The sequence below is a fragment of the Somniosus microcephalus genome, chromosome 21 (genome assembly GCF_052327205.1).
Source record: "Somniosus microcephalus isolate GS21.2 chromosome 21, FLI_Smic_1.0, whole genome shotgun sequence".
Classification (NCBI taxonomy): Eukaryota; Metazoa; Chordata; class Chondrichthyes; order Squaliformes; family Somniosidae; genus Somniosus; species Somniosus microcephalus.
In genome coordinates this window covers 5339060-5366822 of record NC_141007.1, presented here as the reverse complement: position 1 = coordinate 5366822, position 27763 = coordinate 5339060, and the positions used below count along the sequence as shown (strand labels likewise).

The window sequence follows — 27763 nt, the reverse complement described above, 5'->3', positions numbered from 1 at the left end:
TGAAGTGTTTGTTGCCTTAACCGGCTGAGGGCTTGCGGAGCGGCTGCAATCATGTTCTTTCATTGGCACAAGCCATTCCCTGACAGGGGGCCTAGAAGTGACGGTCAATAAGCCGCCGACGGGCGGCCCTTGGACCTTGTGCCTCCCTCCTGGGCTGGTACTCCTCGTCCTCGTCCTCCTCCTCCTCATGCTCCTCCTCCTGAGGTGGGGGTCCAACGTGAGGTGGCAGTGCCCGAGTCCTGCGGATAGCCAGGTTGTGCAGCATGCAGCAAACGACGACGAATTGGGAGACTCGGTCCTGCGAATACTGGAGGGCTCCCCCGGAGTGATCGAGACAGCGAAACCGTTGCTTGAGGACGCCGATTGTTTGTTCTATGATGTTCCTAGTCGCTTGATGGCTCTCGTTGTATGCCTCTTCAGCAGGGGTCGTGGGCGCGCGGAGCGGGGTCATGAGCCAGGTACACAAAGGATAGCCTTTGTCCCCGATAAGCCATCCTCTTGGGGGGGAGACTATGCCTGGAACATGTCAGCCACAGTTGTCTGTCGCAGGATAAAGGCATCGTGGCTGCTGCCTGGAAAGCGGGCATTGACAGCTAGGATGCGCTGCCTGTGGTCACACACCAGCTGTACGTTGAGGGAATAGTAGCCCTTCCGGTTGCGGTAATCCTCGGCATGCTCCAGAGGTGCCCGCAAAGCCACATGCGTGCAGTCAATGGCGCCCTGCACCATGGGGAAGCCCGCTATTCTTGCAAATCCCACTGCACGCTGCTGCTGCTTGTCCAGGGTCATGGGGAAGGAGATGAATTGACGTCTCCTTCTGAAAAGGGCATTGGTCACCTGGCGGATGCAGCAATGCACGGCGAACTGGGAGATGTTAGCGATGTCCCCAGCAGCGGATTGGAAGGAGCCGGTGGCATAGAAGTTGAGAGCCACCGTCACCTTCACTGCCACCGACAGAGACGTCCTGCGCATCAGCTGTGGCTGCAGATCTCTCTGAAGCAGCTGGCAGATGTCTGCAACCACCTCCCTTCTGAATCGCAGCCTCCTTACACACATCGCGGCAGACATGGTCAGATAGGAGGACTGCTGGCGGTATACCCTGGGTGGGTAAGGCCTCAGTTGGCGACGCCTGTTGCCCCCTCTGTGTCTAGCCAGGGCTGCCACTCTCGCACGGCGTCTGTAAGCCCTTCTGGCATAAGGCTGAAAGTCAGCGTTGGCACCCAATGCAGCCCCCATTATATGCTGGCAAACAATGAGCTCTCAATGAAGGCAAAGATAATTGCTAAGCTCTGGCCTGAGCCAAAAATACCTGTCCTAGTGTTGGTCCAAACCAGTAAGCTCTCCTCCTTGGTCTCTCTCCAAAAAACCGTTGCACAAGAGTGAATGCTGCAAAATGGCTGCCCTTTATAGTGCAGGGTAAGTGCCCTTTAATTAGCGCTCCCCGCGGCCCGCCTCGGCTGTGTACCGTTCCACTTCACAGTTGTTCGGGCCGCCCGGCGCACAATGGGGCGGCGCAAGTGAAGTTCTGGTTCGGGGCGCACAAAGGGCGTTGCACTAGTAAATGACGTCATGATCTGCGTGCGCAGCAGGGCGCGCGCTAAGACTTTGCGCCGGCGCTAAATGTGTACTGAAGTTGGGGCGAGGCGCAGATCGCGCTGCGCCCGGGCGCTAAGCGCCTAGCGCTCGAGATCTACTCCTCCTAAGGCGCTAACGGCTGGCGCGCCCAACTGAATTTCTAGGCCTTTGTGTCTTAATGCGAGGAGCATTCATAATAAGGTGGATGAATTAGCTGCGCAAATAGAGGTAAACGAATATGATTTGATTGGGATTATGGAAACATGGCTCCAGGGTGGCCAAGGCTGGGAACTCAACATCCAGGGGTATTCAATATTCAGGAAAGATAGGCAAAAAGAAAAAAGAGGTGGGGTAGCATTGCTGGGTAAAGAGGGGATTAACACAATTGTATGGAAGGATATTAGCACTGATGTTGTGGAATCTGTATGGGTAGAACTGAGAAATACCAAGGAGCAGAAAACGTTAGTGGGAGTGGTATATAGACCTCCAAACAGTAATGCGGAGGTTGGGGAATGGCATTATAAGGGAAATTAGAGAAGCGTGCAATAAGGGCACAGCAGTTATCATGGGTGACTTTAATCTACATATAGATTGGGCTAACCAAATTAGTAACAATACTGTGGAGGAGGAATTCCTGGAGTGTATACGGGATGGTTTCCTGGACCAATATGTCGAGGAACCAACTAGAGATCAGGCCATCTTAGACTGGGTATTATGTAATGAGAAAGGATTAATTAGCAACCTTGTTGTACGAGGCCCCTTGGGACGGAGCGATCATAATATGATCGAATTCTTTATTAAAATGGAGAGTGAAGTAGTTGACTCAGAGACTAGGGTCCTGAATTTAAATAAAGGAAACTACAATGGTATGAGGCGCGAGTTGGGTAGGATTGATTGGGGAATGTCACTCAAAGGGTTGACGGTAGACAGGCAATGGCAAACATTCAAAGACCGCATGGATGAACTGCAGAATTTGTTCATCCCAGTTTGGCATAAAAATAAAACAAAAAAGGTGACTCAACCGTGGCTAACAAGGGAAATTAGGGATAGCATAAGATCCAAGGAGAGGATATATAAATTGGCCAGAAAAAGTAGTAAACCTGAGGATTGGGAGCAGTTTAGGATTCAACAAAGGAGGACAAAGGGATTAATTAAGAAGGGGAAAATAGAGTATGAAAGTAAGCTTGCAGGGAACATAAAAACTGACTGTAAAAGCTTTTATAGATATGTGAAGAGAAAAAGATTGCTGAAGTCAAGCGTAGGTCCCTTGCAGTCAGAATCAGGGGAATTTATAACGGGGAACAAAGAAATGGCAGACCAATTAAATACATATTTTGGTTCTGTCTTCACAAAAGAGGACACAAATAACCTCCCAGAGATGTCGGGGAACATAGGGTCTGATGAAAGGGAGGAACTGAAAGAAATCAGTATTTGTAGGACAATGGGGTTAGGGAAATTGATGGGATTGAAGGCCGATAAATCCCCAGGGCCTGATAAAGTACATCCTAGGGTACTTAAGGAAGTAGCCCTAGAAATAGTAGATGCATTGCTGATCATCTTCCAGATTCTATCGAATGTTGGAACAGTACCCATGGATTGGAGGGTAGCTAATGTTACCTCACTATTCAAAAAAGGTGGTAGAGAGAAAACAGGGAATTACAGACCGGTAAGCCTAACATCGGTAGTGGGGAAAATGCTAGAGTCCATTATAAAAGATGTAATAGCAGAGCACTTGGAAAACAGTGACAGGATCAGACAAAGTCAACATGGATTTACAAAAGGTAAATCATGCTTGACTAATCTACTGGAATTTTTTCAGGATGTAACTGGTAAAATAGATAAGGGAGAACCAGTGGATGTGGTGTATTTGGACTTTCAAAAGGCGTTCGATAAGGTCCCGCATAAAAGATTAGCATGTAAAGTTAAGGCACATGGGATTGGGGGCAAGGTATTGACTTGGATAGAGAACTGGTTGGCAGACAGAAAGCAAAGAGTTGGAATAAACAGGTCTTTTTCCGAGTGGCAGGCAGTGACTAGTGGGGTACCACAGGGATCGGTCCTTGGACCCCAGCTATTCACAATATATATTAATGATCTAGACGAGGGAACTAGATGTAATATCTCCAAGTTTGCAGACAACACAAAGCTGGGTGGGCGTGTGTGCTGTGAGGAGGATGCCGAGAAACTACAGGATGATTTGGACAGGTTGGGTGAAGCATGGCAGATGCAATATAACGTGGATAAATGCGAGGTCATCCACTTTGGTGTCAAAAACAGGAAGGCAGATTATTATCTGAATGGCAATAGATTGGGAGAAGGGGAAGTGCAACGAGACCTGGGTGTCCTTGTGCACCAGTCACTGAAGGAAAGCATGCAGGTGCAGCAGGTGGTTTAGAAGGCAAATGGTATGTTGGCCTTCGTAGCGAGAGGGTTTGAGTACAGGAACAAGGATGTCTTGCTGCAGTTGTACAGGGCCTTTGTGAGGCCACATCTTGAGTATTGTGTGCAGTTCTGGTTGCCTTATCTGAGGAAGGATGTCCTTGCCATGGAAGGAGTGCAGCGAAGATTCACCAGGCTGATAGCTGGGATGGCAGGAATGACGTATGAGGAGAGATTGGGTCGATTGGGCTTATACTCGTTGGAGTTTAGAAGAATGAGAGGGGATTTCATTGAAACTTATAAAATTCTGACAGTCCAAAGATGTGCGGGTTAGGTTGATTGGCTATGATAAATTGACCCTTAGTGTTAGGGGGATTAAATACATGGGGTTACAAGGATAGGGTGGGATATGTGTTGGTGTAGGGGTTACGGGGATAGGGTGGGATATGTGTCGGTGCAGGCTCGATGGGCCGAAATGGCCTCTATCTGCACTGTGGGGTTTCTGTGATTCTGTGACTGGACAGACTTGATGCAGGAAGGATGTTCTCGATGGCAGGGGAGTCCAGAACCAGGGGTCACAGTCTAAGGATAAGGGGTAAGCCATTTAGGACAGAGATGAGGAGGAATTTCTTCACCCAGAGAGTGGTGAACCTGTGGAATTCTCTACCACAGAAGGCAGCAAAGGCCAATTCATTAAATATATTCAAGAAGGAGTTGGATATATTTCTGAAGGCTAAAGGGATCAAGGGATATGGGGAGAAAGCAGGGACAGGTTACTGAATTTGGATGATCAGCCATGATCTCATTGAATAGCTCGAGGGGCCGACTCCTGCTCCTATCTTCTATGTTTCTATGAGTCTTCAGCTCTTGAAGCGGAATTGTCTTCCACGCCTTACAAAATGGGAAAAGTGCTTCAGCACTAACACAAATGGCTCAGCAAGCCAAGGAAGGGGCACTCAGAGTCTCGCACACAGCACTCCAGCTTTGTGCAGGGGGTTAACACTGCAAGAGAGGCCCTCCAGAAAGAACGATGTGGGACCACATCACCGAGGCCGTCACTGCCAGCAGTGTCACTCCCACCAGCTGGCTCCAGTGCCCAAAGAAGCTTCATGACCTCAGACCACTGGTCAAGGTCACTGAATGTATCTTGAAAAGTCATCTCCTACCACCTGGACCACTAGCCTCACACACTGCTCAATACACAAACCCCAATCACTCACCTACCAACAATCTGCACCAATCACGAGGCACAGCTCCCATTCCCAGCTCACCCCCTTGGAGGAAATGGTGATGACCATTCTTGGCAGGGGCATGGCTGAGCCCTTGGCCAGCGGCGGGGCTGAAAGGATACAAGATGCTGGTATCCTCATACGTTATGCCCCTTCTGGCCTGCTCCTCATGCTTTCCCGTCCTCCCATCATCACAACTCCATCCTTGTGCCTTCCTCATTTCACACACCCAAAAAATGCAGCCTGCCCAGCCAGTGGTTGGACATGAAGAGGGAGAGGAAAGTGAAGAACAAGAGGAGGAAAATTGATTTCACATTCCAAGCCACCAGCTCCTTGAGGTCGACCTGCAAGGCCATTTGCCGTGTCCCCCACTGAAAGTTAGCAGCCTTCCACCAGCCATGCTGCAGCCACTGGGGTAGCACTGCGTGACATCAGCAGGATTGGCAAAGGCAGACACAAGACAGTCACTAAGTGAATGCACAAGGTTGATGAGTTGATTTCTTGATGTCATGTTAGATGGATAGATGTATAAAGTTGGATTGAAAAGTTTGCTTTGTGGTGGCTTTTATTTCAGCATCGTGGCCAAGAGGACACTGTAATGGTCAGTAACAGAGGGAAGGTGCGAGACTAATGTTGAAAGGGGAATTGGCGGTGTGGTCACTGGTACCACGGCGGATGATTCCATCCCAGATATCCCGGCCAGATAGGGGCTGTCTGGGATGCACCTTCCTTCTGCTTCCTCCTCTTCTGCTTCCTCCTCCTCCTCAGTGCCTTCCTCTTCCCTCTCCAAGCGGATGCTGTCAATCTGAAATGACAGCATAAAATGCTGGAAATACGCAGACCAAGCAGCAGCTTGACCCGAGATGTGAACTCTGTTTCTCTCTCCATGGATGTTGCCTGACCTGCTGAGTATTTCCAGCATTTTCTGTATTCTCAGAGGCCTTCCTTCACCATCCGAGGCCTTGCAAGCATCCAGCAACACTCCTTCCTCACTTAAAATCTTTTAACATCTATTGCAGCAAGCCACTACTTCAATAAAAAATTTTAAAAAGTGCAAAAGTTTAAATGCAAACTCACCTGAAAGATGTGTGTGTCCCTTTAAGAGGTGCTGACAGCACCTCTAAGTCTGCTTGCACTCTGGGTTTACCTGGTCTGCTTAGGACCCAGCGCTGAACTCAGTGCTAGAGTCGAAGTTCGCAGTGGTTTCGTTAAGTCGGCGTGCGATGTCAGCACTCTGCCATTTTTTTTGCAGGGCGCTACCTAAGAACACTGCCGCTACCAGGACTTCTAAAATGGAGGATGCTGTGGGACCCGCCACCAGCTGGTGGAAGAGCGGCGGCTGCCGCTTTCTTCACTTAACGCCGCGCTAACAGGTGGTGCTCAGGGAATTTCTCCCCCATAATTTTCTCCCCCCACAGTAACTGAAATTGGTGGGAATAGCCCTTTCCAGTGTTCTTGGACCCCCTCCCCTGGTGTCCTCAAAGTACTGGGGCCCTCTCAAAGTACTGCTAGATGCTGAGAAACTATCCCAGTGTTACCAGGGCCCATAACTGCTTCCCAGGTCTCAAGTCCACTCTCCACTGCTGATACATCAGTGTCCCTGGTAATGCTACTTGGCATAACACACCTGTTCTTATAAAACCTCCGACTCACTGTGAGTAATGTCCCAGGACATGTGCAAGTGTTATATATATATATAATTATTATCTATGCCTTCAGGATCATCTGGAAGATCAATTCACACAATAACATTGTACCTCCCCTTTAAGAGGTGCAGGCTGCCTTTCAGTAGTGCTGGCCACTCACGATATCGGGCCCCTGCTGATGAGTAGCGCTGGCTGCACGCAGCAATCATTGAAAACAGGAGGCAGCACGAACTTACCGCGCTGCCTGCAACGCAATGAATGGGCACGGGTAAATCACGTACCACCATCCCCACACCCGTCTTCGGGGGTTAGCCAATTTAACCCCTTTGTATCATGAATAAGTCATTCAAATAAAGTCAAATTGAAAACAAAACCAATATTTTGTCTAATCAAGTAGAGCAGTGTGTTGTATTGTCAAGGATGTTTTCAAAAATGTACTCAGTGCAGGCAAAGTCCACACCTGTGTCAGCAGGAATAAATAATTCAACTTTCATGCATTAGGTACGTTAGGTTTTCCATTAACACAGTGACTGGTGTCTGGAGCACTGAATTAGTTACTGGATGAATTCCATATGAAAGAACTCGACGTCATTAGCTGTACAGAGGGAGGTGCTCCATTCCTTTCAGTTGCTGCATTTAGAATGAACCTTTAAAAAATTCTGGTCATCTTATTCCTTTAAATCTGCCCCTTCCCCAATCCCTGATCTTACCACTGTCAGTGAATCTCATTCCCTCCAGCTCCCATACCTCTGATTGGAGCCCCTCTGGCTCCGTTCACACTCCCTCCACCACCCCCCACTCCTTCTACCCCTGATCGCAATCACTCCAGCCCCCTTCCCTTGGACGGCTCCCTCCCCTCCCTCCCTCCCTCCGTCCGTCCCTCCCTCTGTCCCGTCCCTCACCTCCCTCGGTCCGTCAGTCCGCCCCTCCCTCGGTCCGTCCGTCCGCCCCTCCCTCGGTCAGTCCGTCCGCCCCTCCCTCGGTCAGTCCGTCCGCCCCTCCCTCGGGGAATCCAGAACCAGGGGTCACAGTCTAAGGATAAGGGGTAAGCCATTTAGGACTGAGATGAGGAGGAATTTCTTCATCCAGAGAGAGGTGAACCTGTGGAATTCTCTACCACAGAAGGCAGTTGAGGCCAATTCATTAAATATATTCAAGAAGGAGTTGGATATATTTCTTAAGGCTAAAGGGATCAAGGGGTATGGGGAGAAGGCAGGGACAGGGTACTGAATTTGGATGATCAGCCATGATCGCATTGAATGGTGGAGCAGGCTCGAGGGGCCGAATGGCCTACTCCTGCTCCTATCGATGTTTCTCTGTCACAGTCTATTGAACAGCTGGCTTCCTGCTAATGTTGAACACTGAGCATCATGGAATAAATCTTGTTTGCTGATGCTGGATTTCTAAAGGGATTGAAAGTCTGCACAGAACAAGGGGCCATGAGACAGGCGCAAATCAGACCAAGTGGCCACCCGCAAACACGAACCAGGCTGTTTTCACAGTCACTCATGCAATCAGTCCATTCTGTCTGCACTGAAAGTGACCTGCGCCCCTGTGGTTTTGGGCTGGGTAAGTGGTGCTGCCCCTACCCAGCATAAAACCTACCCCAAAATATTTTACCAACTGCAAACTGTATGGAGCTGCAGCTTTAATACGGTGAAGAGACACAAGACAGCCTCAAAAATGGAAGATGTTTCCTAATTTCCTGCCCCCTTTCTTTCTCTGAAGGTGCTGACACGTGTTAACCGTTTCCTGGTGCCTCGCCCATGTGTGAGTATTATGGGTTGGTGGTGAGCGCCTTTGGAACTGTATCTCCGCACCAGTCGGCACCTTCAGGAGAAGGGGAAACTCAAAACCAGAATCTCACAGTCAGAATGGATCAGCAACACACAGGTAGGGTTCTGAAACAGGCAGTGGTTACTCAGTGAACACTGCCCTCTCAGGCCCCATCTGTAGATGCTGCCTCCTGCTAAAGGTCTGCAGGTGCTGGCAGGCCTCGGGTACTTTGGCCAGTGTGAGCCCAGGCACTGAATTTCGCAGACTATTCGACCATGGTGTGGCTATCACAGCTGAGCCTGAACTCAGCCTTACCCAATGCCCGCACACCCAAACCTTCCAACAGGGGTCAATGGACATCGACCGAGAGTGGGACCCCTTGCCCGATTGTTTCCCTTGGCCTTGGGGCCACTAAGGCCATCTGAAGCACCGCTACTGCCACTACACTAGCTCAGCACTGACTGGGAGTCCAACCTGGAAGGTCCTTGTCAGCTTAGCCCCACACCAGGCCATCAAGGGAGCAAAAAATGTGATTCTGCTACCAACATCAAGATGGATTGTTTCTTTAATTTCTGCTTAAAAACACTAAACTATTGGACAACTCTAAACTTCTTTCTCCTGCCCGCCCCCTGCCACCACCACCCAAGTAACAGTGTTTTCAAGAAATGTTGCCTCTCCTTCACTGTGCAGGATATCATGTAATGGTGAAGGCAGTGCCTTGATGAGACTCTCACCTCTGTGTATAGTTTCTCCATGTATAGCCATTGTGTGGTGGGGTCCCCCTGATTCTGGTCTTGATCAAGGTTTTCCTTCGATGATATCATCTGCTTGCTGCCTCTGGATGACGAGGGAGTGATAGATCTCCCATCATCTTTACCTCTTGTTCTTTTGGCCGACAGGCGTTTCTACGAGAAGATGGCACAGGTTAGTAACGCCGCACAGTTTCTGCACAGAGAACTAGGGCTTTGCTTTCACCACCTGACAGCCCACACACCCTTGTCGCAGATGGTACTAAAATAGGAGGCACAGTAAATAATACTGTGGACCAGAGGGGGCTACAAGTGGGTAAGATGGTGGAATGGGAAAAAAGGTGACAGATGGAATTCAATGTCAGTGAGTGTGAGGCGGTACATTTTGATTCAAAACAAAGAATGATGCTTTGAATGGGAGAAAGTGGTGTGATATGGAAAAGCAGAAGGATTTGGGGCTTTAGGTTCAGAAGACATTAAAAGCAGTACCTCAAGTGGATACGGTCATAAAAAGGCTAATGGAATCCATGGTTTTATGGCAAGAGGTATAGAATATAAAAATCAAGATGTAATGGTGAATCTATAAAAACCTTAGTTGGAGTGTTGTGAGCAGTTTTAGGCTCCACACTGTAAAGTCTGTGGGTTGTTTAGTTAATTAATACACAGACTCCAAGAGTAACTTAAAACAGGACTTTACTATTCGAAGGTCAGGGCGAATCTGCCCAATAACTCCTGGCACAACACTTATATACTGGTGTGGTCACCGTCGGTATTACCGTATACAGAAGCCAAACAAAGTAGTGCCACACCTAAAATAGTTCTCTTAAAGGTGAACGGTTACATACAATAGTTCTCTTAAAGGTAGACGGGTACATACACTACAATCCTCCCTTTTTAGCTTACAACACACTTATTCTCCATTAAACATAACATATAATCAACTTCATGTAAAACAATTCACAGATATAGTCTCTGCGGGAAACAGTTCACAGATATAGTCTCTGCGGGAAACAGTTCACAGATTCAGTCTCTGCGGGAACAGTTCACAGATTCAGTCTCTGGTCTTGACTCGGTCCGAACAACATCTCTGTGGTGTAGCCGGTTCACATTTCTAGCGTGACTCATCCAATAGTCTTTCCCTTGGCTTAACAGCTTGAACTTCCGTCCTGCTGAACCAGCAGTGCTGACTTTTACAAACAGCTGGACTGCCTTGGTAATTTTTCCTACTTTCCAACTGATTTGGCCCCCTTCGTGGGGCCCACGTGCATGATCTGATAGAAGTGATAATGATTTAGATGGTTATCGTCTTCTGCTTCGTCTTTTTCTTTTCTGCTTCTTGGAGACTCTCGGGGCTCCCTTATCCGCTGCCAGCTGTAGCGCCACCATCTCCCTATGTTCCTTAGACTTTAAGTGCTTCATCCTGATTTCTGCACTTTGGGAGTTTTCATCACAAGCTGGGCAGACCAAGTCATCGTAATATTCCGTGTCACTCAACAGGTCATGGTAATATTCGGTGTCGTCCTGAGCTAGTCTAGCGAGAGGGCCTGCTACTTCTTCCGTACCCAACTGGACGTTAGCCGACTGTTGTTCCCTCCCTAGACATCTTTCCTGAAGAGACTTCTTCATGCGTTCATATTCATCCCGCTCTTCCTGGGTTTCCTGCAAATCCTTCACTAATGACTTCGTTTGTGATTTCAATACTTCCCCTTCCCTCGGGGATTGATTGATCAGGCTATTCAATCCTTCTACTGGAGCAGCGGTTTCAACATTCTGCTGTTCACATTGACGTGATTCAGCGTACTTTGGGCATCCCTGTAAAATCTGTGTTGCAACCTCAGCTATTTCCATAACTTTTGAGAGCTCCGAACTCCTTCCCTTTGAAGATTGAAGCTAGTGTTCAGATTGTTCCCATTGTAGAGTCTTGTCCTTCAGCATATGAAGGAGTTGGCTGACCGTTAACTCTTCCACGGGAACACGGTGGGTCAGAGTCTTCTCCATTTCATCCACCTTTTCCTCCAATGCTTTCACCTTCTTTTCCTCTTGTACTTTGGCTTCCAGCGCTCGGAGAAGTTGCGCCTTGATGCTCTCTAGCTCATGTTCAGAGGCCATTCTTACAGTCTCTGTGTTTCTTACAGTTCCCTCTTCTTCCACTGAACGGATTCCCAGTTGAATCTGTTCTTCAAGTTGTTGAATTTCGGTCATTGCCGCCCCATATTTGTCTTGGGTTTCCTTTAATATTTTTATGAGTTCTTGTACATCTTGTCTTTCATGTTCTGCCATTTCTTTCATCTCTAATTTCTCATCTATGGATGGAACTTCTACCGATGAGTCTGTCTTGGCCTTGAGCTCATCAAGAATTTCCTGCAGCCTTTGGACTTCTTGCTCATGTTCAACCTTCAGTTGCTCATATGCTTCCACTGAAACTAGCTTTTCGGAGGTTGCCGAGTTAACCCCTTCCAGAATTGTAGCCTGGGCCTGTTCATACTGTTTTTTCAACTTCTCACACTCTGCTTGTAAGGAGTCGTAGAGAAGAACTGGAATAAAATCCTGGCTTCCTGAAGATTCCTCTTCATTTGCTTCTTCCTGCAAATATTCTAACTCCTGAACAGCATAAGGGAGATGTGATCGGTAATTGGTCACGATGGCTCTATGGTCGCTCTCTGCTTGAGCTAGCTGCTTCTGTTGTCTTTCCAGATTCTCCCATTCGGTGTCATAGAACTTTTTCATTGTTTTCATCTTTTGTACGAGACGGTAACTCAATTGTTCTAATTGTTGTCGTAATTTGAAATAAGTTTGAGTCCGAGCTCGGTGTTCTTCCGTCATGGATATGTCCGTAACTTGAACAGGCTCAGAATTTTCTGTCAAACTAGGTTGTCGTTGTTCGGTGGAGTTCTGTTCTGAAACTTTGTTCTTCTCTGGAGCATAAGCCTTTATGCATGCCTTCGTTTTTCCAACCTTCGTCGGCAAGTCCATTTCAGCCTTGTCTTTCATATTTGGGTTGGTCTGATCGTCATCCGTTTCAGAATCTGAGCTGATTGTCTGCACCGAGTCCTCACTCGTTATGGCTTTTAGATAGTGCCATTCCATGTCTATTTTCTTGATCCACTCCCGTCCTAGAAGTGGTGGTCCTCCCTCATGTAGTACGTATAAGTTCATTCTTGGGTGTTCTTTACCCCTATCTCTCACTTTGACTCTTATCTTTCCCATGGGGTATACTTTATGCCCCGTGTATGTCTGCAATACGAACTTGGTATCTCTTAAGGGTATATGTGAGAATAGCCGGTGGTAATCCCTTCGATTTATGACTGATAGAGCTGATCCAGTGTCCAACTCCATTTTCACTTGGATTCCAGCTATTTTTAGCATGACCCAGATAGTTTGTAGGTCAGCTTCCTTACTCACATTGTGAATTCTCAGACTACTCAGCTCCTGGCCGTTTGGGTCTGAGTCTGAATTCTGTTCGTCTGAACTCTTCTCAGCCACCTTGTGTACCTTGTTGTACTTTTCCTGTGATGGCTTCCTTTGGTTGTTGGTCCTTTGGTTGTTGGTCTTCTTCCCTGACCGGCATACTTTAGCTATGTGACCCAGTTTGCCACATTTCCTACATTCCTGGTTCTTAAACCAGCATTGGTTCTGGTCGTGTGTTGTCTTCCCACAACGATAGCATTTTGTTGTTGTCGAGGTAATTTGATCCACACTTAGTGCTGCTGTCTTTAGCTGCATTTCTGCAGTTCCCTTCGCTGCGGCTTCGTGCGATGCTGCAATAAGGACAGCCCTGTCAAGTGTAAGGTCGTTCTCTTCGAGTAGTCGCTCTTGCGTTCCTTCCTTTGCCAACCCGCACACGAACTTGTCTCGCAATGCCTCTGTCAGATTCCCTCCAAACTGGCAGTATTTCGCTAGTCTACGCAGTTTGACCAAGTATTCTGCGTTGCTTTCGTCTTTCCGTTGCGTTCTCGCATAGAATTTGAATCGTTCCGCCAACATCAACGGTGTGGGGTTCAAGTGATCCTTCAGAACAGCCACAATATCATCGAAAGTCTGATCCGCCGGTTTAGCTGGTGATAGTAGATGCTTCAAGAGCCCGTATGTCTTCGCGCCCATCGAGTTTAGCAAGGTTATAGCTTTGTCATCATCTTCTATTTTATTGGCCTCACAATAGATCTCGATGCATTCCACGTACGTGGCCCAGTCTTCTACCTCGGCATTAAAATCGTTGATGTTACCACGCTTAGGCATCTTCCTCTCTTTCTGATAACACCCCGAATTATTTCTTTAACTTTTTTTTTTCCTAAGATGGCGGTTTTCCCGCGAAAATGGCGGTTTCCCGCGCTTATCTTCTCTCCCCGCCCACTTCAATGGCAGTTTCCCGCTTCGGTCTTCTTCCCCGCCGAATGGCGGCTTCCCGCGTTTCTTCCCTAGCGGGAGGGGTACACTTTCCCCCACAGGCGACGGCCGCTGGCTTTCAGATTCACAGCCTGCGCGTCGGCTTCAGTGCTTTCCCTTTTCTCGGCAAGGCAACCGGCGCTGGGTACACCCTGTTGACGGCGAACAGGTTCAGCCGCTGGACTGGCTCTCGCGCAGTCTCCCTTGGTCGGCTCTGCCTCTCCCGCTCGGCTCCCAAACGCCTCTCCCAGCCATCTCGCAGTCCGGTGCTTCCCTCCCCGGCTGCGGCTGAGTTTTTATATCTTCCCGCGCCTACACTCCCGGTCGCAGCGCTTCGTGGCTTCGGTCGCTGCCCGGCCTTTTTCGCCGGTCGCGGTCTAGCTGTCTCACGACGCCGTTGCGTCCCCAGCCTGTCTGTACCGCGGCTTCCTTGCTCCACGCTGCCCCAGTCTCAGCGCTTCTGGTCCCGACTTCTGTCCGGCTCCTTTCCCCCTCGACCGTGGTCGAGTGCACCGCCCTTATCCTCCGGTTATTCTTTTTACTTTTCCCTTACTCACAGTCACCGTGGTCGCCTTGCTTCTCGTGCTGATCGGCTCACTCCTCACCGTGGCAGAAGGGACAGTCAGTGCCTGTTGCTGATGGAAGTCTTTGTCTCTGAATTCTTCCTCCTTTCCAGCTCTGCAGACTCGAGTTTTCTCCCAGCAGAATGACGAGGGCGGTTGCCTCTTCTCGACGCTTGTTAACTGCTTCGGAATTATTGTTGCCGCAGGGTACGATCGGACTCGTCGCCACTGTAAAGTCTGTGGGTTGTTTAGTTAATTAATACACAGACTCCAAGAGTAACTTAAAACAGGACTTTACTATTCGAAGGTCAGGGCGAATCTGCCCAATAACTCCTGGCACAACACTTATATACTGGTGTGGTCACCGTCGGTATTACCGTATACAGAAGCCAAACAAAGTAGTGCCACACCTAAAATAGTTCTCTTAAAGGTGAACGGTTACATACAATAGTTCTCTTAAAGGTAGACGGGTACATACACTACACACACTATAGGTAGGATGTTGAGGCAACAGAGAGGGTAGAGCACAGATTCACTAGCATGCTGCCTGGTATAAGGAAATACAAATATGAACAAAGACTTATAAAAATTGGGCTGTTTTTCTTTAGAGATTATGGGCGATTTGAAAGAAATGTTTAAAATTATGAAGGAATGGGACAGAGTAGATAGAAACAGATTGTTTCCAATGATTTAGGGATCTAGAACAAGGGGACACAGATATAAGATTGTATGTAAGAGATTCAGGACAGAGAGCCGGAGAAACATTTTAACACAGGGAATTGTGAGGTTGTGTGTTGTGTATGTAACCTGTTCCACCTTGAGAGCTTAAGCCTGTTCCACCTTAAGAGATGTACTACTTTCTCAGGCTGCTGTAGACGTAATACCGGGGGTGAACACACCGGTATATAAGCACTGTGCAGTAATCTTGTATTCAGTATAGTCCCTACCTCCAACCAGTAAAGACCTGTTTGAGTTATACGTTTAAGTCTTTGTGTTAATTGTTCAATACAATACACATACTTAACACTGGCGACGAGTCAGGTTCTTACCCTGCGGCAGTTATTCCACGGCGGTTGAAGAGAGGTTTCAAACCTCACCACTCACCACCCCACTGGATGCGACAGGCATTAGGACCCTGAAGCCTCCATCAGCTTGTGAACCGGAGTAGAAGACAGGACTGGGGAAGAGAGAGAGGTACAGGGCGATAGCGATCGGCAGATAAGGGCCGGGCCGGGCCGCTTTGAAGTGAGGGGCGCAGCCGGGCCATCGATCGCATCCGCTGATAAGGGCCGGGCCGCTTTCAAGTGCGAGGCGCAGCCGGGCTATCGATCGAAATCCCTGATAAGGGCCGCACTCGGGCTGAAAGGCGCGGCGGCTGCAGAAGCTCAAGGTGCGAGAGCCGCGGTGCACAGCGCGGGCTATCGATCGCGGCGGAGATAAGGGCCGCACTCGGGGGCTGAAGGGAGACGGCGTCGGGGGACGGGTGAAGACCGCCAAGCGCGGGAAAACCGCCATTTTGTGGGCGGAGGACGACGGCAAGAGCGGGAAGCCGCCATCTTGGATAGCAGTAAAAAAAATAAAAAAAAATCTGAGAAATTGCAAATCTGATAAAGTACTACAATGCCTAAACACGGGAATATTAGCACCTTTGATAGTGACCTCGAAGATTGGGCCATATATGTTGAACGAGTTAAAAATTATTGTAAGGCCAATAAAATTCGTGAGGCTGATAAAGCACTAACATTATTAAATTTAATGGGTGCGAAGACATACGGGCAATTGAAACACCTGTTATCACCAGATGAACCGGCGGATAAGACGTTCGATGAGATTGTTACTGTCCTGAAAAATCATCTAAACCCCACGCCGCTGATGCTAGCGGAACGATTTAAATTTTACGACAGAAGGCAGCTACAGCATGAAAGCAATGCTGAATATTTGCTGGAATTGCGTAAATTAGCGAAATATTGCCAGTTTCGAACGGGACTGACAGAGGCACTACGAGACAAATTTGTGTGTGGTTTATTTAAACAGGATACACAAAAGCGACTGCTCGAGGAGAATGAGCTGACGCTTGAGAAGGCGGTCACTATGGCAGCAGCACACAAAGCCGCAGCGAGAGGCACGGCAGTAATGCAGCTACGGTCACCGGAGCTCAGTGCAGACAAATTGGGTGTGAGTTCTGGCAAATGTTATCGTTGTGGAAAGACAACGCATGATCAGAACCAGTGTTGGTTTAAAAACCAAGAATGTAGAACTTGTGGTAGGCTTGGACATATAGCTAGAGTATGCAGGTCAGGGAAGAAGACCAGCAACAAGAAGTCACCGCAAGGGAAATACGCAAAGGTACACAAGGTGGCCGAACAGGAGTCCGATTCAGACGCAAGCAGTATTGAACTGGCTAGCTTAAGGGTACTCAACGTTGGTAAGGGTGCAGACCTCCAGACAATTTGGGTTACTCTTCAGATAGAAGGAGTCCAAGTAAAAATGGAATTGGACACTGGATCGGCATTGTCGGTCATGAATAAGAAAGATTACAGAAGGTTATTCCAACATATTCCCCTACAGGATACGGAGATTATATTGACAACCTACACGGGGCAGAGAGTGTACCCCATCGGGACAATAAAGGTTGCAGTGGCCAACAAGGGCGAAGGAAGTCAAATAATGGACTTATATGTGCTACCGGAGGGAGGTCCACCACTACTAGGCCGGGAGTGGTTTAGAAACATAAATATGGACTGGCATTCGCTAAAAGCCATAAAGAGTGAGAACTCGGTGCAGATAATCAGCCCAGACTCTCGAACTGATGATGGTAAGACCAACCCATGTGCAAAAGACAAAGTTTCAGCACAGAATTCCACTGAGCAACAACAACATAGTTTAACAGAGAATTCTGAGTCTGTCAAGTCTACTGATATGCACATTTTTGAGGGACACTGGGCTCGAACTCAACTCCATTTCAAACTACAGCAGCAATTAGAACAAATGATTCGCCGTTTTGAGCAAGAGATGAATGAAATAAAAAAGTTCTTTGTTACAGAGTGGGAGAATCTGGAAAGGCAACAGAAGCAACTGATGGAGAAAATGGAGCAGGAGCACACCAACCATCTGCGCGAGGAGGCCGAACGAATCAAAGCTGATTCAGGTTCTGAAGGTGCGTGCCATAATCTGGTGTCAGAAGAGTTAACGGTCAGCCAACTCCTTCATATGCTGAGGGACAAGACTCTGAAATGGGAAAAACTTGAACACGAGCTGCGATCTTCAAAGGAAAAGGGTTCGGAGCTCTCAAAAGTCATTGAGATGGCTGATGTGACGACACAGACTGAAACGACTGCAACAGAGCAGCCATTGGATGCCAAAAGTACGCTGACTCACGTCAATGTAGAACAACAGACCGCTGAAACAGCTGCTCCGGTAGAGGGATTGCATAGTCCGATCAATCAATCTCCAAAGGAAGTTGAAGTATTAAAATCACAAATGAGGTCACTAGTAAACGACTTGCTGAAAGCCCAGAAAAAGCTGGATGCAGAGGTACACATGAAGAAGTCTCTTCAGGAAAGATGTCTGGATTTGGAACAAGAGCTGGCTAACGTCCAGCTGGGTATGGAGGAAATAGACGACCCTCTCACTGGTCTAGCTCAGGACGACACCGAATATTACCATGACCTGGTGGACGACACCGAATATTACGATGTCCTGTCCTGCCCAGCTTGTAACTTCGACTCCCAAAGTGCAGAAATCATGGAGGAGCACCAAAAGTCTACGGAACATCGGGAGAAGCTGGCTCTACTACGGGAAGTAAGAGAGATAGAGAAGGAACAGCAGTCGGATAGCGCCCAGTTGGGTAAGGAAGAAGTAGAAGGGCCTCTCGACCTGTTGAGTGATAGTGAATACTACGAGGATGTGGTATGCCCAAATTGTGATGGAAACTCCCAAAGTGCTGAAATCCGGAGGAAGCACTTAAGGTCTAAAGAACATAGAGAGTTGGTAGCATTACAGCTGTCCGCCGAGAAGATGGGAACGACAAGAGTTGTAAAAAGGCAGAAAAGAAAAAGAAGAGGCCGAAAATAATAATTGTTTAAAATATTGTTACTTCTACTACCTCCGGCCGAACACTACGAAAAGATGCTGTCTGGAACGAATTAAGATCAGAGACTGAATTTACGAACTGTTCCCACAGAGACTGAACCTGTAAACTGTTCCCACTAAGAGTATGTTGCAACTGTTCGTAGAGATTGAATCTGTGAACTGTTTTCCGCAGAGACTGAATCTGTGATATGTTACGTTAAACATGAAGTTATATATGTATATATGTTACTACGTTATGTTAAATGGGGGGGATGACTATAAAGCTAAGAAGGGAGGAGTGTTGTGTATGTAACCTGTTCCACCTTAAGAGAGCTTAAGCCTGTTCCACCTTAAGAGATGTACTACTTTCTCAGGCTGCTGTAGACGTAATACCGGGGGTGAACACACCGGTATATAAGCACTGTGCAGTAATCTTGTATTCAGTATAGTCCCTACCTCCAACCAGTAAAGACCTGTTTGAGTTATACGTTTAAGTCTTTGTGTTAATTGTTCAATACAATACACATACTTAACATTGTGGAATTCACGAGCAGAGTAATTGAAGCAGAGACCATGTCAACATTTAAGAGCTGCTGAGATCGGTGGCTGAAGGTAAAGGGGGATAAAGGGATATGGGGAGAGGGCGGGTACACGGGATTGGGACACTGCTCGTGTGGAGGATGAACACCAACATGGTGGTGGGCCGAACGGTCCGTTTCCTTGCTGCAATTTCTATGTAGCTCCTTATAACCATAACCCAATGTCTATTTACGGTGGGGTTGAGCGGCGCACTGCAATAGACTTTGTTCTTTCACTTCTAGCATCTGGGTTCAAACCCAGCTTAAACTAATGGGAGAAATGTCTTGTCCATCTGCTGGTTGCAAGGGTCCCACGTGACATGGCTTTGGACTGTCGCAGTTCAGCTCTTAGCGGGCATAGGCATATAAAAATGCCCCTTACTTTGGCAATGTGTCTCAGAATTGGGACATTGGATACTTGGAGAAGCTATTCTGGGGACGGGACTGAGACACATTACAAGGGCACAGCAGAGTGAGTTTTGCTCGGCATCTATTACAGATGTCCTGGGACCGCTTGATACTAAGGGCTAGAGTGCACCAAGGGAAGACTACAATGCTTTTACTGGCCAGATATCTTTAATGATAGGAAGATTTGCATTTCTATAGCGCCTTTCACGACCTCAGGACGTCCCAAAGCTTTACAGTCAATGAAGCTCGTTTGAAGTGCAGTCACTGTTGTAATGTAGGAAATGAAGCAGCCAATTTGCGCCCAGCAAGCTCCCACAAACAGCAATGAGATAATGACCAAATAATCTGGGGTTTTTTAGATGTTGGTTGAGGGAGAAATGTTGGCCAGGACACCGAGGAGAATTCCTCTACTCGTCTTCAAAATAGTGCCATGGGATCTTTTATGCTCACCTTAGAGAGCAGATGGGGCCTTGGTTTAACTCTCATCCAAAAGACGGCACTTTTTTAAAATTCATTGATGGGATGTGGGTGTCGCTGGCTGGCTAGGCCTGCATTTAGTGCCCATCCCTAATTGCCCTTGAGAAGATGGTGGTGAGCCACCTTCTTGAACCGCTGCAGTCCATATGGTGTAGGTACACCCACAATGCTGTTAGGAAGGGAGTTCCAGGATTTTGGCCCAGCAACAGTGAAGGAACGGCGATACAGGTCCAAGTCAGGATGGTGTGTGGCTTGGAGGGGAAGTTGTAGGTGGTGATGTTCCCATGCGTCTGCTGCCCTTGTCCTTCTAAGTGGTAGAGGTCGCGGGTTTGGAAGGTGCTGTTGAAGGAGCACAGCACCGATAGTGCAGCACCCCCTCAGTACTGCACTGGAGTGTCCGCCTAGATTTGACCCTGAGGCGAGAGTGCTACCAACTGAGCCATGGATGAGGAACAGCTCATCCTGTTTAGCCAAAATGTCATACCTACTTTATGAGGTATATTTTTTCTTTCACCTCTAGCCTCTGGGTTCAAACCCAGCTCAGACTGACGGGATGAATGTCTCATCCGTCTGCTGGTTGCAAGGGTCCCGTGTAACATGGATTTGAACTGTCACAATTCAGTTTTTAGCAGGCATGGGCATATAAAAATGCCCGTTACTTTGGCAATGTGTCTCAGAATTGACACACTGTACATGTGACCAGTGCCCGATATGGAATGTGATCTACTCCCCACCACAGACATTCCTCGGTGACTCCCTCCTAATCCGACAAGCTGAAAGGCCAAAGCCAAGAGTGCAGGATACCAGCAGGGTTAAACAGAGTAAAAGGGATGGAGAGGCAAATCAGGAAAGAGAGATTAGATGGCACCAAGCTTGGGGTTTAGGAACGTGTAGACTGTAGAAAGGAGGGAAGACTGAGGGAAGTGAGGAGTTCCCCAGTTTTGAGTACTTACAAAAAGAACACGTTGAATTAGGAGATGGTATGATATGTTTTGATTTCAACATGGAGGAGGAAGAGTGTGTCAGGCAGGTCACCTGGATCTTAAAACAGATTAGATTGGGTAGAGGCGACGAGTAACACTGTCCCCCATATTTATGGCCCTAAAATCATTCTCAAAACTAAACAGGACTCCAAAGCAAAAAGCAATTTAACAGGGAAGGAAGAGAGAAACATCACAAGCATCAATCATACCTCCTTCTCTTCCTCTTTCCCAGCAGGTTTGCTCACTTTCTTCCCTTTCTTGTCGACTCCTTTCTTATCGTCCTTTCTGCCGTGTTTTCTTGAATCTGATCGATGCAGATGCCGGGGCAGTCGTAGGTTATTTATAGAAAGGAATTTCAATGGACAGAGAAGAAACAGAGAAACATTGTAAGGGAGTGACACTGAGTAACTGGGATGCCCAAATGTGTTGCCCCGCACACTCCAGGTTTCAGGAATGTCTGCTTGATAATTCTAAGGAATTGGAACAATCTATTGCCTGTTTTGAAGCAAGACTATGTGCCTGTACTATGTGCCATTTGTTATGGTTACATTAAAAAAAGGTGCGAACTTGTACAAGCAGGTTGATCCGTTCCATATGTGCGCACACCATCGTACCAGTCACAGTGGGAGGATGGAACACATTTTATACTCTTGTAAAATGTCCCGCGCTGTCTGGTTTTAGACTAGGCAGAAACTGGCAGCCTCGTTGCGGATTTAAGGAGCATGCCATGGGTTGCAAGGACAGCTTTAAGTCTGAAGCAGACAATTGTCAATTATGGGGTCACAAACACTCAACGAGCTCATGACGATCTCCTGAAAACACTCCTTTGTGGGTTCATGGTGTTGAAGCAACATTGAGAAAACTAAATTTCCAATCCAAGTTATCCAGTGAGTCAGTGGCTGTACTGTTCATTCTGGAGGCAAAGCTGGTACTTGTTGGCTGTGGCAGGATTATGCATCTATACAGAATATCACAACAATCTCTTTGGACACTCCTGTGGTTACTATTTATTTGCCCTTCTGGTAGAACCAACCTGTCTTTCTGCACTGGTTGCCGATGTTTTTGTATCTTCACACTTGAAGAGCAGTGTGAAGCAGTGGGAGGATTCGCAGGCTGACAGGGTGGCGTTGTTGTTGTTTTCGTATCTTCGTGCTCTTCCCTGGGAGGATTCGCAGGCTGAGTAACAGTCGGACAGGGTGCGACAGGAACACTCCTTCCACGGCCGTAGCCACCTTTATACCAGCCGTTAGTCCCATACGGCGGGAGGGTTTTACGGGCTCCCACAACCCATACGATGAGGCCGGGGCCACCCACACCCAACAGACACGAGTAGCCCGCAGGACGTCAACCCGGAATTCCGAGCCGGAGCTCCTCGTGATTGTCTGGAGAGAGGTTCAAACCTTGTACCTTCTGAAACGGGAATGCTACCATTGAGCCAAAGGCTGGCTCCTTCTGCACTGGATGGAGCTGGAATATTGTAGGTGATTGATGAAGGGTGAAGGGAAAGGCAGAGACAATAGAGTAGGCAGTAAATGGGAGATGCTGAGAAAATCATGTGAAACCAAACCACTCTCAGCGAGAAAAAGGAGATGGATCTTTATCCAAAGTGCTACAACACATCCCACAGTGTGAGGTGGGGCAGTCTATCATTACAGGACCCAACCCAACATATAATGATGACACTTGTTATGTTGGTGATAATCTCAAGCCAGTTTCTTGCAAAAAGAGTGGGTCAGTGGGGAATGGGGAACCCTGGTTTTTCACATGGGTCCCCAGGACTAAATACACCTTTACAGACAGCACTAAGGTCTCCGCTCTGATGGTTTTAACAGTTCCCGAGGAAAGTGTGTTCACAGCACTATTTACTTGCAATCTGGTGTTAATTGTACATTTTTTCAAAACACAGTCAGGGAGCCCATAATGGCTCAGAATGTAGAAAACAGCTCCAGTGATAGATGGAGAAGAGGAATGCTGAGGGTGAAACGTGTGGCTAAGGTAAGGTAGACCATGCATTACACCTACCCTGTGCCAAACGTGTGGGTGCATACTATATACAGGGGCATATTATACTTAAAGATTTACAGTATTCTACATTAATACTGTTGATCGTACTCTGGTAGTTATACAATGTTCACATCTATAGAAACAAAGAAAGACTTGCATTTTTATATAGCGCCTTTAATGACCTCAGGACGTCCCAAAGTGCTAACAGCTAATTTATAGTAGTCTTGATGGTGCCAATGATAATACTCGTGATAGTAACAGTGATAATACTGATACCAGAACTGAGAGGTTATGCCTATTAGGAAAGATTGAATAAGCTGGGGCTCTTTTCTTTAGCAAAGAGAAGACTGATTAAGATTATGAAAGGGTTCGATAGGGTAGACGTAGAGAAGTTGTTTCCCCTTGCGGGCAAGACCAGAACTAGGGGCCATAAATATAAGATAGTCACGAATAAATCCAATAGGGAATTCCGGAAAAACCTCTACCCAGAGAGTGGTGAGAATGTGGAACTCGTTACCAGAGGGAGTGGTTGAGGCAAATAGTGTAGGTGCATTTAAGGGGAAGCTGGATAGACTTGAGGAAGAAAGGAATAGAAGGTTATGCTGATGGAGTGAGATGAAGAGGGGTGGGAGGAGGCTCGTGTGGAGGATAAACACCGGCACGGAGCAGTTGGGCCGAATGGCCTGTTTGTGCTCTAAATACTCTGTACCCCCGATAGTAACAGTGATAATACTCTTGATAGTATTCCTGATACGGTCCATAATAATTCATTGCTGTAACTTCATTTGCTGGTGTGATTCTGGTTCTTTGGTACTGTTGTTGAATTAATTCTGCAGTCGAAGCTGACTGAGAGCAGATTCCAGCCATCCAGTGGACTCCTACTTTAATCTTAATACTTGCTGATACTAACTTAAGACATTCTGACATTTCTACAGCCTCCTACCTTCGTCTTGTTTCTACTTACCAACATTTTTAGGAGTACCATCATCTGTCTCAACACTAGCTGGAGCTGGGTTATTACAGGGCAATTAGCGAAGGGATAATGGAAAAGCAGAGATAACATAGTTTGGTCAGGTATACAGTAATTGGGATAATGCTAAGAAAATTCTCAACAAAAAAAAAATGCAGGAAAGTGTGGAAAGAAAAATAAGTCATTTGGGCCACGTAGCACAGGAGACGTACAATCTGCCCGACCAGGAGCCTGTTCCACTTGTTTCATCACCCAGAACAAAGATCTGAAAGTCTCCTTTAGTCCCCCACTAGTATCTATCTATACTTATACCTCCATCATTCAAACCTGACAGCTGCCTTTCAAACATGGCATTGTCTCTAGTTGTTCCATGGAGTTTTGGATCCACACTGCACAGTGGGGAAAGAGATCTTCTCTAGTCCAATAGCAAAATACTGCGGATGCTGGAAATCTGAAATAACAACAGAAAATGCTGGAAACACTCAGCAGGTCTGTGATGAATGGTCATCGACCTGAAACGTTAACTGTTTCTCTCTCCACGGATGTTGCCTGACCTGCTGAGTGGTTCCAGCATTTTGTGTTGTTATTTCAGATCTTCTCTAGTCTCGTCTAAGCCTTGTTAATGTTGTTCTCGTGTCCTCTGGGGATGTATTGTGTTGATGTTAAATAGTCTACATCCATACCTCACAAAATTTTAAACAGAATCGTGTCCCTCTCACAATTGTATTTTTTTCTACTTGAAACAAGGTCTGCTCAGTCAGTCTGCCCTTATACCCCAGAGCCCCAGGTTCGGCAATCACCCTGGATGCTGTTCGCTGAACTCTGTGACAATGCACCGTCTTAGAGTCATACAGCACAGAAAGAGGCCCTTCGGCCCATCATGTCCACGCCAGCCATCAAGCCCTGTCTATTCTAATCCCATTTTCCAGCACTTGGTCCGTAGCCTTGTATGCTATGGCGTTTCAAGTGCTCATCTAAATGCTTCTTGAATGTTGAGGGTTCCTGCCTCTACCACCCTTTCAGGCAGTGAGTTCCAGATTCCAACCACCCTCTGGGTGAAAAAGTTTTTCCTCAAATCCCCTCTAAACCTCCTGCCCCTTATCTTGAAACTATGCCCCCTGATTATTGACCCCTCTACTAAGGGGAAACGTTCCTTTCTATCCACCCTATCTATGCCTCATAATTTTGTACACCTCAATCAGGTCCCCCCTCAGCCTTCTCTGCTCCAAGGAAAACAACCCCAGCCTGTCCAGTCTCTCTTCATAGCTGAAGCACTCCAGCCCAGATAACATCCTGGTAAATCGCCTCTGCACCCTCTCCAATGCAATCACATCCTTCCTATAGTGTGGCGACCAGAACTGCACACAGTATTCCAGCTGTGGTCTAACTAGCATTTTGTACAGCTCCACCATAACCTCCCTGCTCTTATATTTTATGCCTCGGCTAATGAAGGCAAGTATCCCATATGTCTTTTTAACCACCTTATCTACCTGTCCTGCTGCCTTCAGGGATCTATGTATATGCACACCAAGGTCCCTCTGATCCTCTGTCTTTCCTAGGGTCCTACCATTCATTGTGTATTCCCTTGCCTTGTTAGTCCTCCCAAAATGCATCACCTCACACTTCTCAGGATTAAATTCCATTTGCCACTGTTCTGCCCATCTAACCAACCGTGCAAAATTAAGGCACATGGGATTGGGGGCAAGGTATTGACTTGGATAGAGAACTGGTTGGCGGACAGAAAGCAAAGAGTTGGAATAAACGGGTCGTTTTCCGAGTGGCAGGCAGTGATGAGTGGGGTACCGCAAGGATCGGTCCTAGGACCCCAGCTGTTCACAATATATATTAATGATCTGGACGAGGGAATTGGATGTAATATCTCCAAATTTGCAGACGACACAAAGCTGGGTGGGAGGGTATGCTGTGAGGAGGATGTCATGAAACTCCAGTACGATTTGGACAGGTTGGGTGATTGGGCAGAAACATGGCAAATGCACTATAATGTGCATAAATGTGAGGTTATCCACTTTGGTGGCAAAAACAGGAAGGCAGATTATTATTTGAATGGCAATAGATTGGGAGAAGGGGAAGTGCAAAGAGACCTGGGTGTTCTTGTGCACCAGTCGCTGAAGCTAAGCATGCAGGTGCAGCAGGCGGTTAAGAAGGCAAATGGTATGTTGGCCTTCGTAGCAAGACGGTTCGAATACAAGAACAAGGATGTCTTGCTGCAGTTGTACAGGGCCTTGGTGAGACCGCACCTTGAGTATTGTGTGCAGTTTTGGTCACCTTACCGGAGGAAGGACGTTCTTACCATGGAGGGAGTGCAGCGAAGATTCACCAGGCTGATACCTGGGATGGCAGGAATGACGTACGAGGAGAGATTGTGTCAATTGAGCTTCTATTCACTGGAGTTTAGAAGATTGAGAGGGGCTCTCATCGAAACCTATAAAATTCTGTCAGGTCTGGACAGACTAGATGCAGAAAGGATGTTTCTGATGGCCGGGGAGTCCAGAACCAGGGGTCATAGTCTAAGGATAAGGGGTAAGCCATTTAGGACTGAAATGAGGAGGAATTTCTTCACCCAGAGAGTGGTGAACCTGTGGAATTCTCTGCCACAGAGGGCGGTGGAGGCCAGTTCATTAAATATATTCAAGAAAGAGTTGGATATATTTCTTGAGGCTAAAGGGATCAAGGGATATGGGGAGAAGGCAGGGACAGGGTACTGAATTTGGATGATCAGCCATGATCTCATTGAATGGCGGAGCAGGCTCGAAGGGCTGAATGGCCTACTCCTGCTCCTATCTTCTATGTTTCTATATCTATATCGTCCTGTAGCCTGAGGCTTCCCTCCTTGCTATTTACCACTCCAGCAATTTTCGTGTCATCTGCGAACTTACTGATCATACCTCCTACATTCATATCTAAATCAGTAATGTACACTACATACAGCAAAGGACCCAGCACCGATCCCTGCGGTACACCACTGGACACAGGCTTCCAGTCACAAAAACAACCTTCGACCATCACCCTCTGCCTCCTGCCACTAAGCCAATATTGGATCCAATGTGCCAAGGCACCCTGGATCCTATGGGCTCTTACCTTCTTGACCAGTCTCCCATGCGGGACTTTGTCAAAAGCCTTACTGAAGTCCATGTAGACCACATCAACTGCACTACCCTCATCCACACACCTAGTCACCCCCTCGAAAAATTCAATCAAATTGGCTAGACATGATCTCCCCCTGACAAAGCTATGCTGACTATTCTTGATTAATCCTTGCCTCTCCAAGTGAAGACTAATTCTGTCCCTCAGAATTTTTTCCAATAATTTCCCTACCACTGATGTTAGGCTCACTGGCCTGTAATTCCCTGGTTTATCCCCACTACCCTTCTTGAATAATGGTACTACGTTTGCAAGGTGCCAAAACTGCACAAGATGCCAAAGCGGCCTCACCAATGATCTATACCAGACTGAAGGAACTTGCTTTTGACATAAAGTTCAGTTCCTTTGCAATCTCTTAATTGGCTTCCAATTTACTAGATATTTTCAGTGAGTTCGGGCAAATAGAAAATGGGGAACCGTCACACTGAGAGGTCTCTCCTCCAAAGCTGGGTGTGAGGCAGATTACTAGCACAGAGTAGTTGGAGCAGCACTCTGCATCAAGCGTGCTTTACCTCAGTGTCTGATGCTGACAATGGGCGCCTGAAGTGGAAAGTGTTCCATTCTCAGCCCTGATTAGCGCACAATTCGCAGAGAAACAAAAACTTACAGCCAAGATTCTTTCTTTCCCTACTTTAGCTAGTGGATACCCTTCCTAACGTATCTATTAGTCCAAGTGCTGCCCATGACCCGTGAGCACTACGTGGAATTTTTGCACAGTAGAGGCCAGTCGGCCCGTCGAGCGCATTCCGGCTCTCTGCAAGAGCTCTTCAGCTAGTCCCATACATGTGGCCCCCTCCTCTCACATTGCGT

The 27763-nt window shown here is 47.4% G+C and overlaps 2 protein-coding genes across 4 annotated transcripts in view; one reads left to right on the top strand and one right to left on the bottom strand.

Annotated features, from left to right (window-relative positions):
• Nucleotides 1-27763, top strand: part of mrps7 (mitochondrial ribosomal protein S7) — a 1172241-nt gene that overhangs the window by 947079 nt on the left and 197399 nt on the right. The gene's annotated exons all lie outside the window — the stretch shown is intronic.
• Nucleotides 1-27763, bottom strand: part of mycbpap (mycbp associated protein) — a 195012-nt gene that overhangs the window by 17720 nt on the left and 149529 nt on the right. For 2 of the 3 annotated variants that reach the window (XM_085963210.1, XM_085963211.1), the window contains exons 17-19: nucleotides 23786-23830; nucleotides 21027-21121; nucleotides 9340-9510 (exon numbers count right to left, since the gene is read on the bottom strand). In XM_085963210.1, coding sequence (XP_085819336.1) covers nucleotides 9340-9510; nucleotides 21027-21121; nucleotides 23786-23830 — 311 coding nt within the window. The remainder of the gene's footprint in view (nucleotides 1-9339; nucleotides 9511-21026; nucleotides 21122-23785; nucleotides 23831-27763) is intronic. The other variant, XM_085963212.1, reaches the window with a different exon arrangement.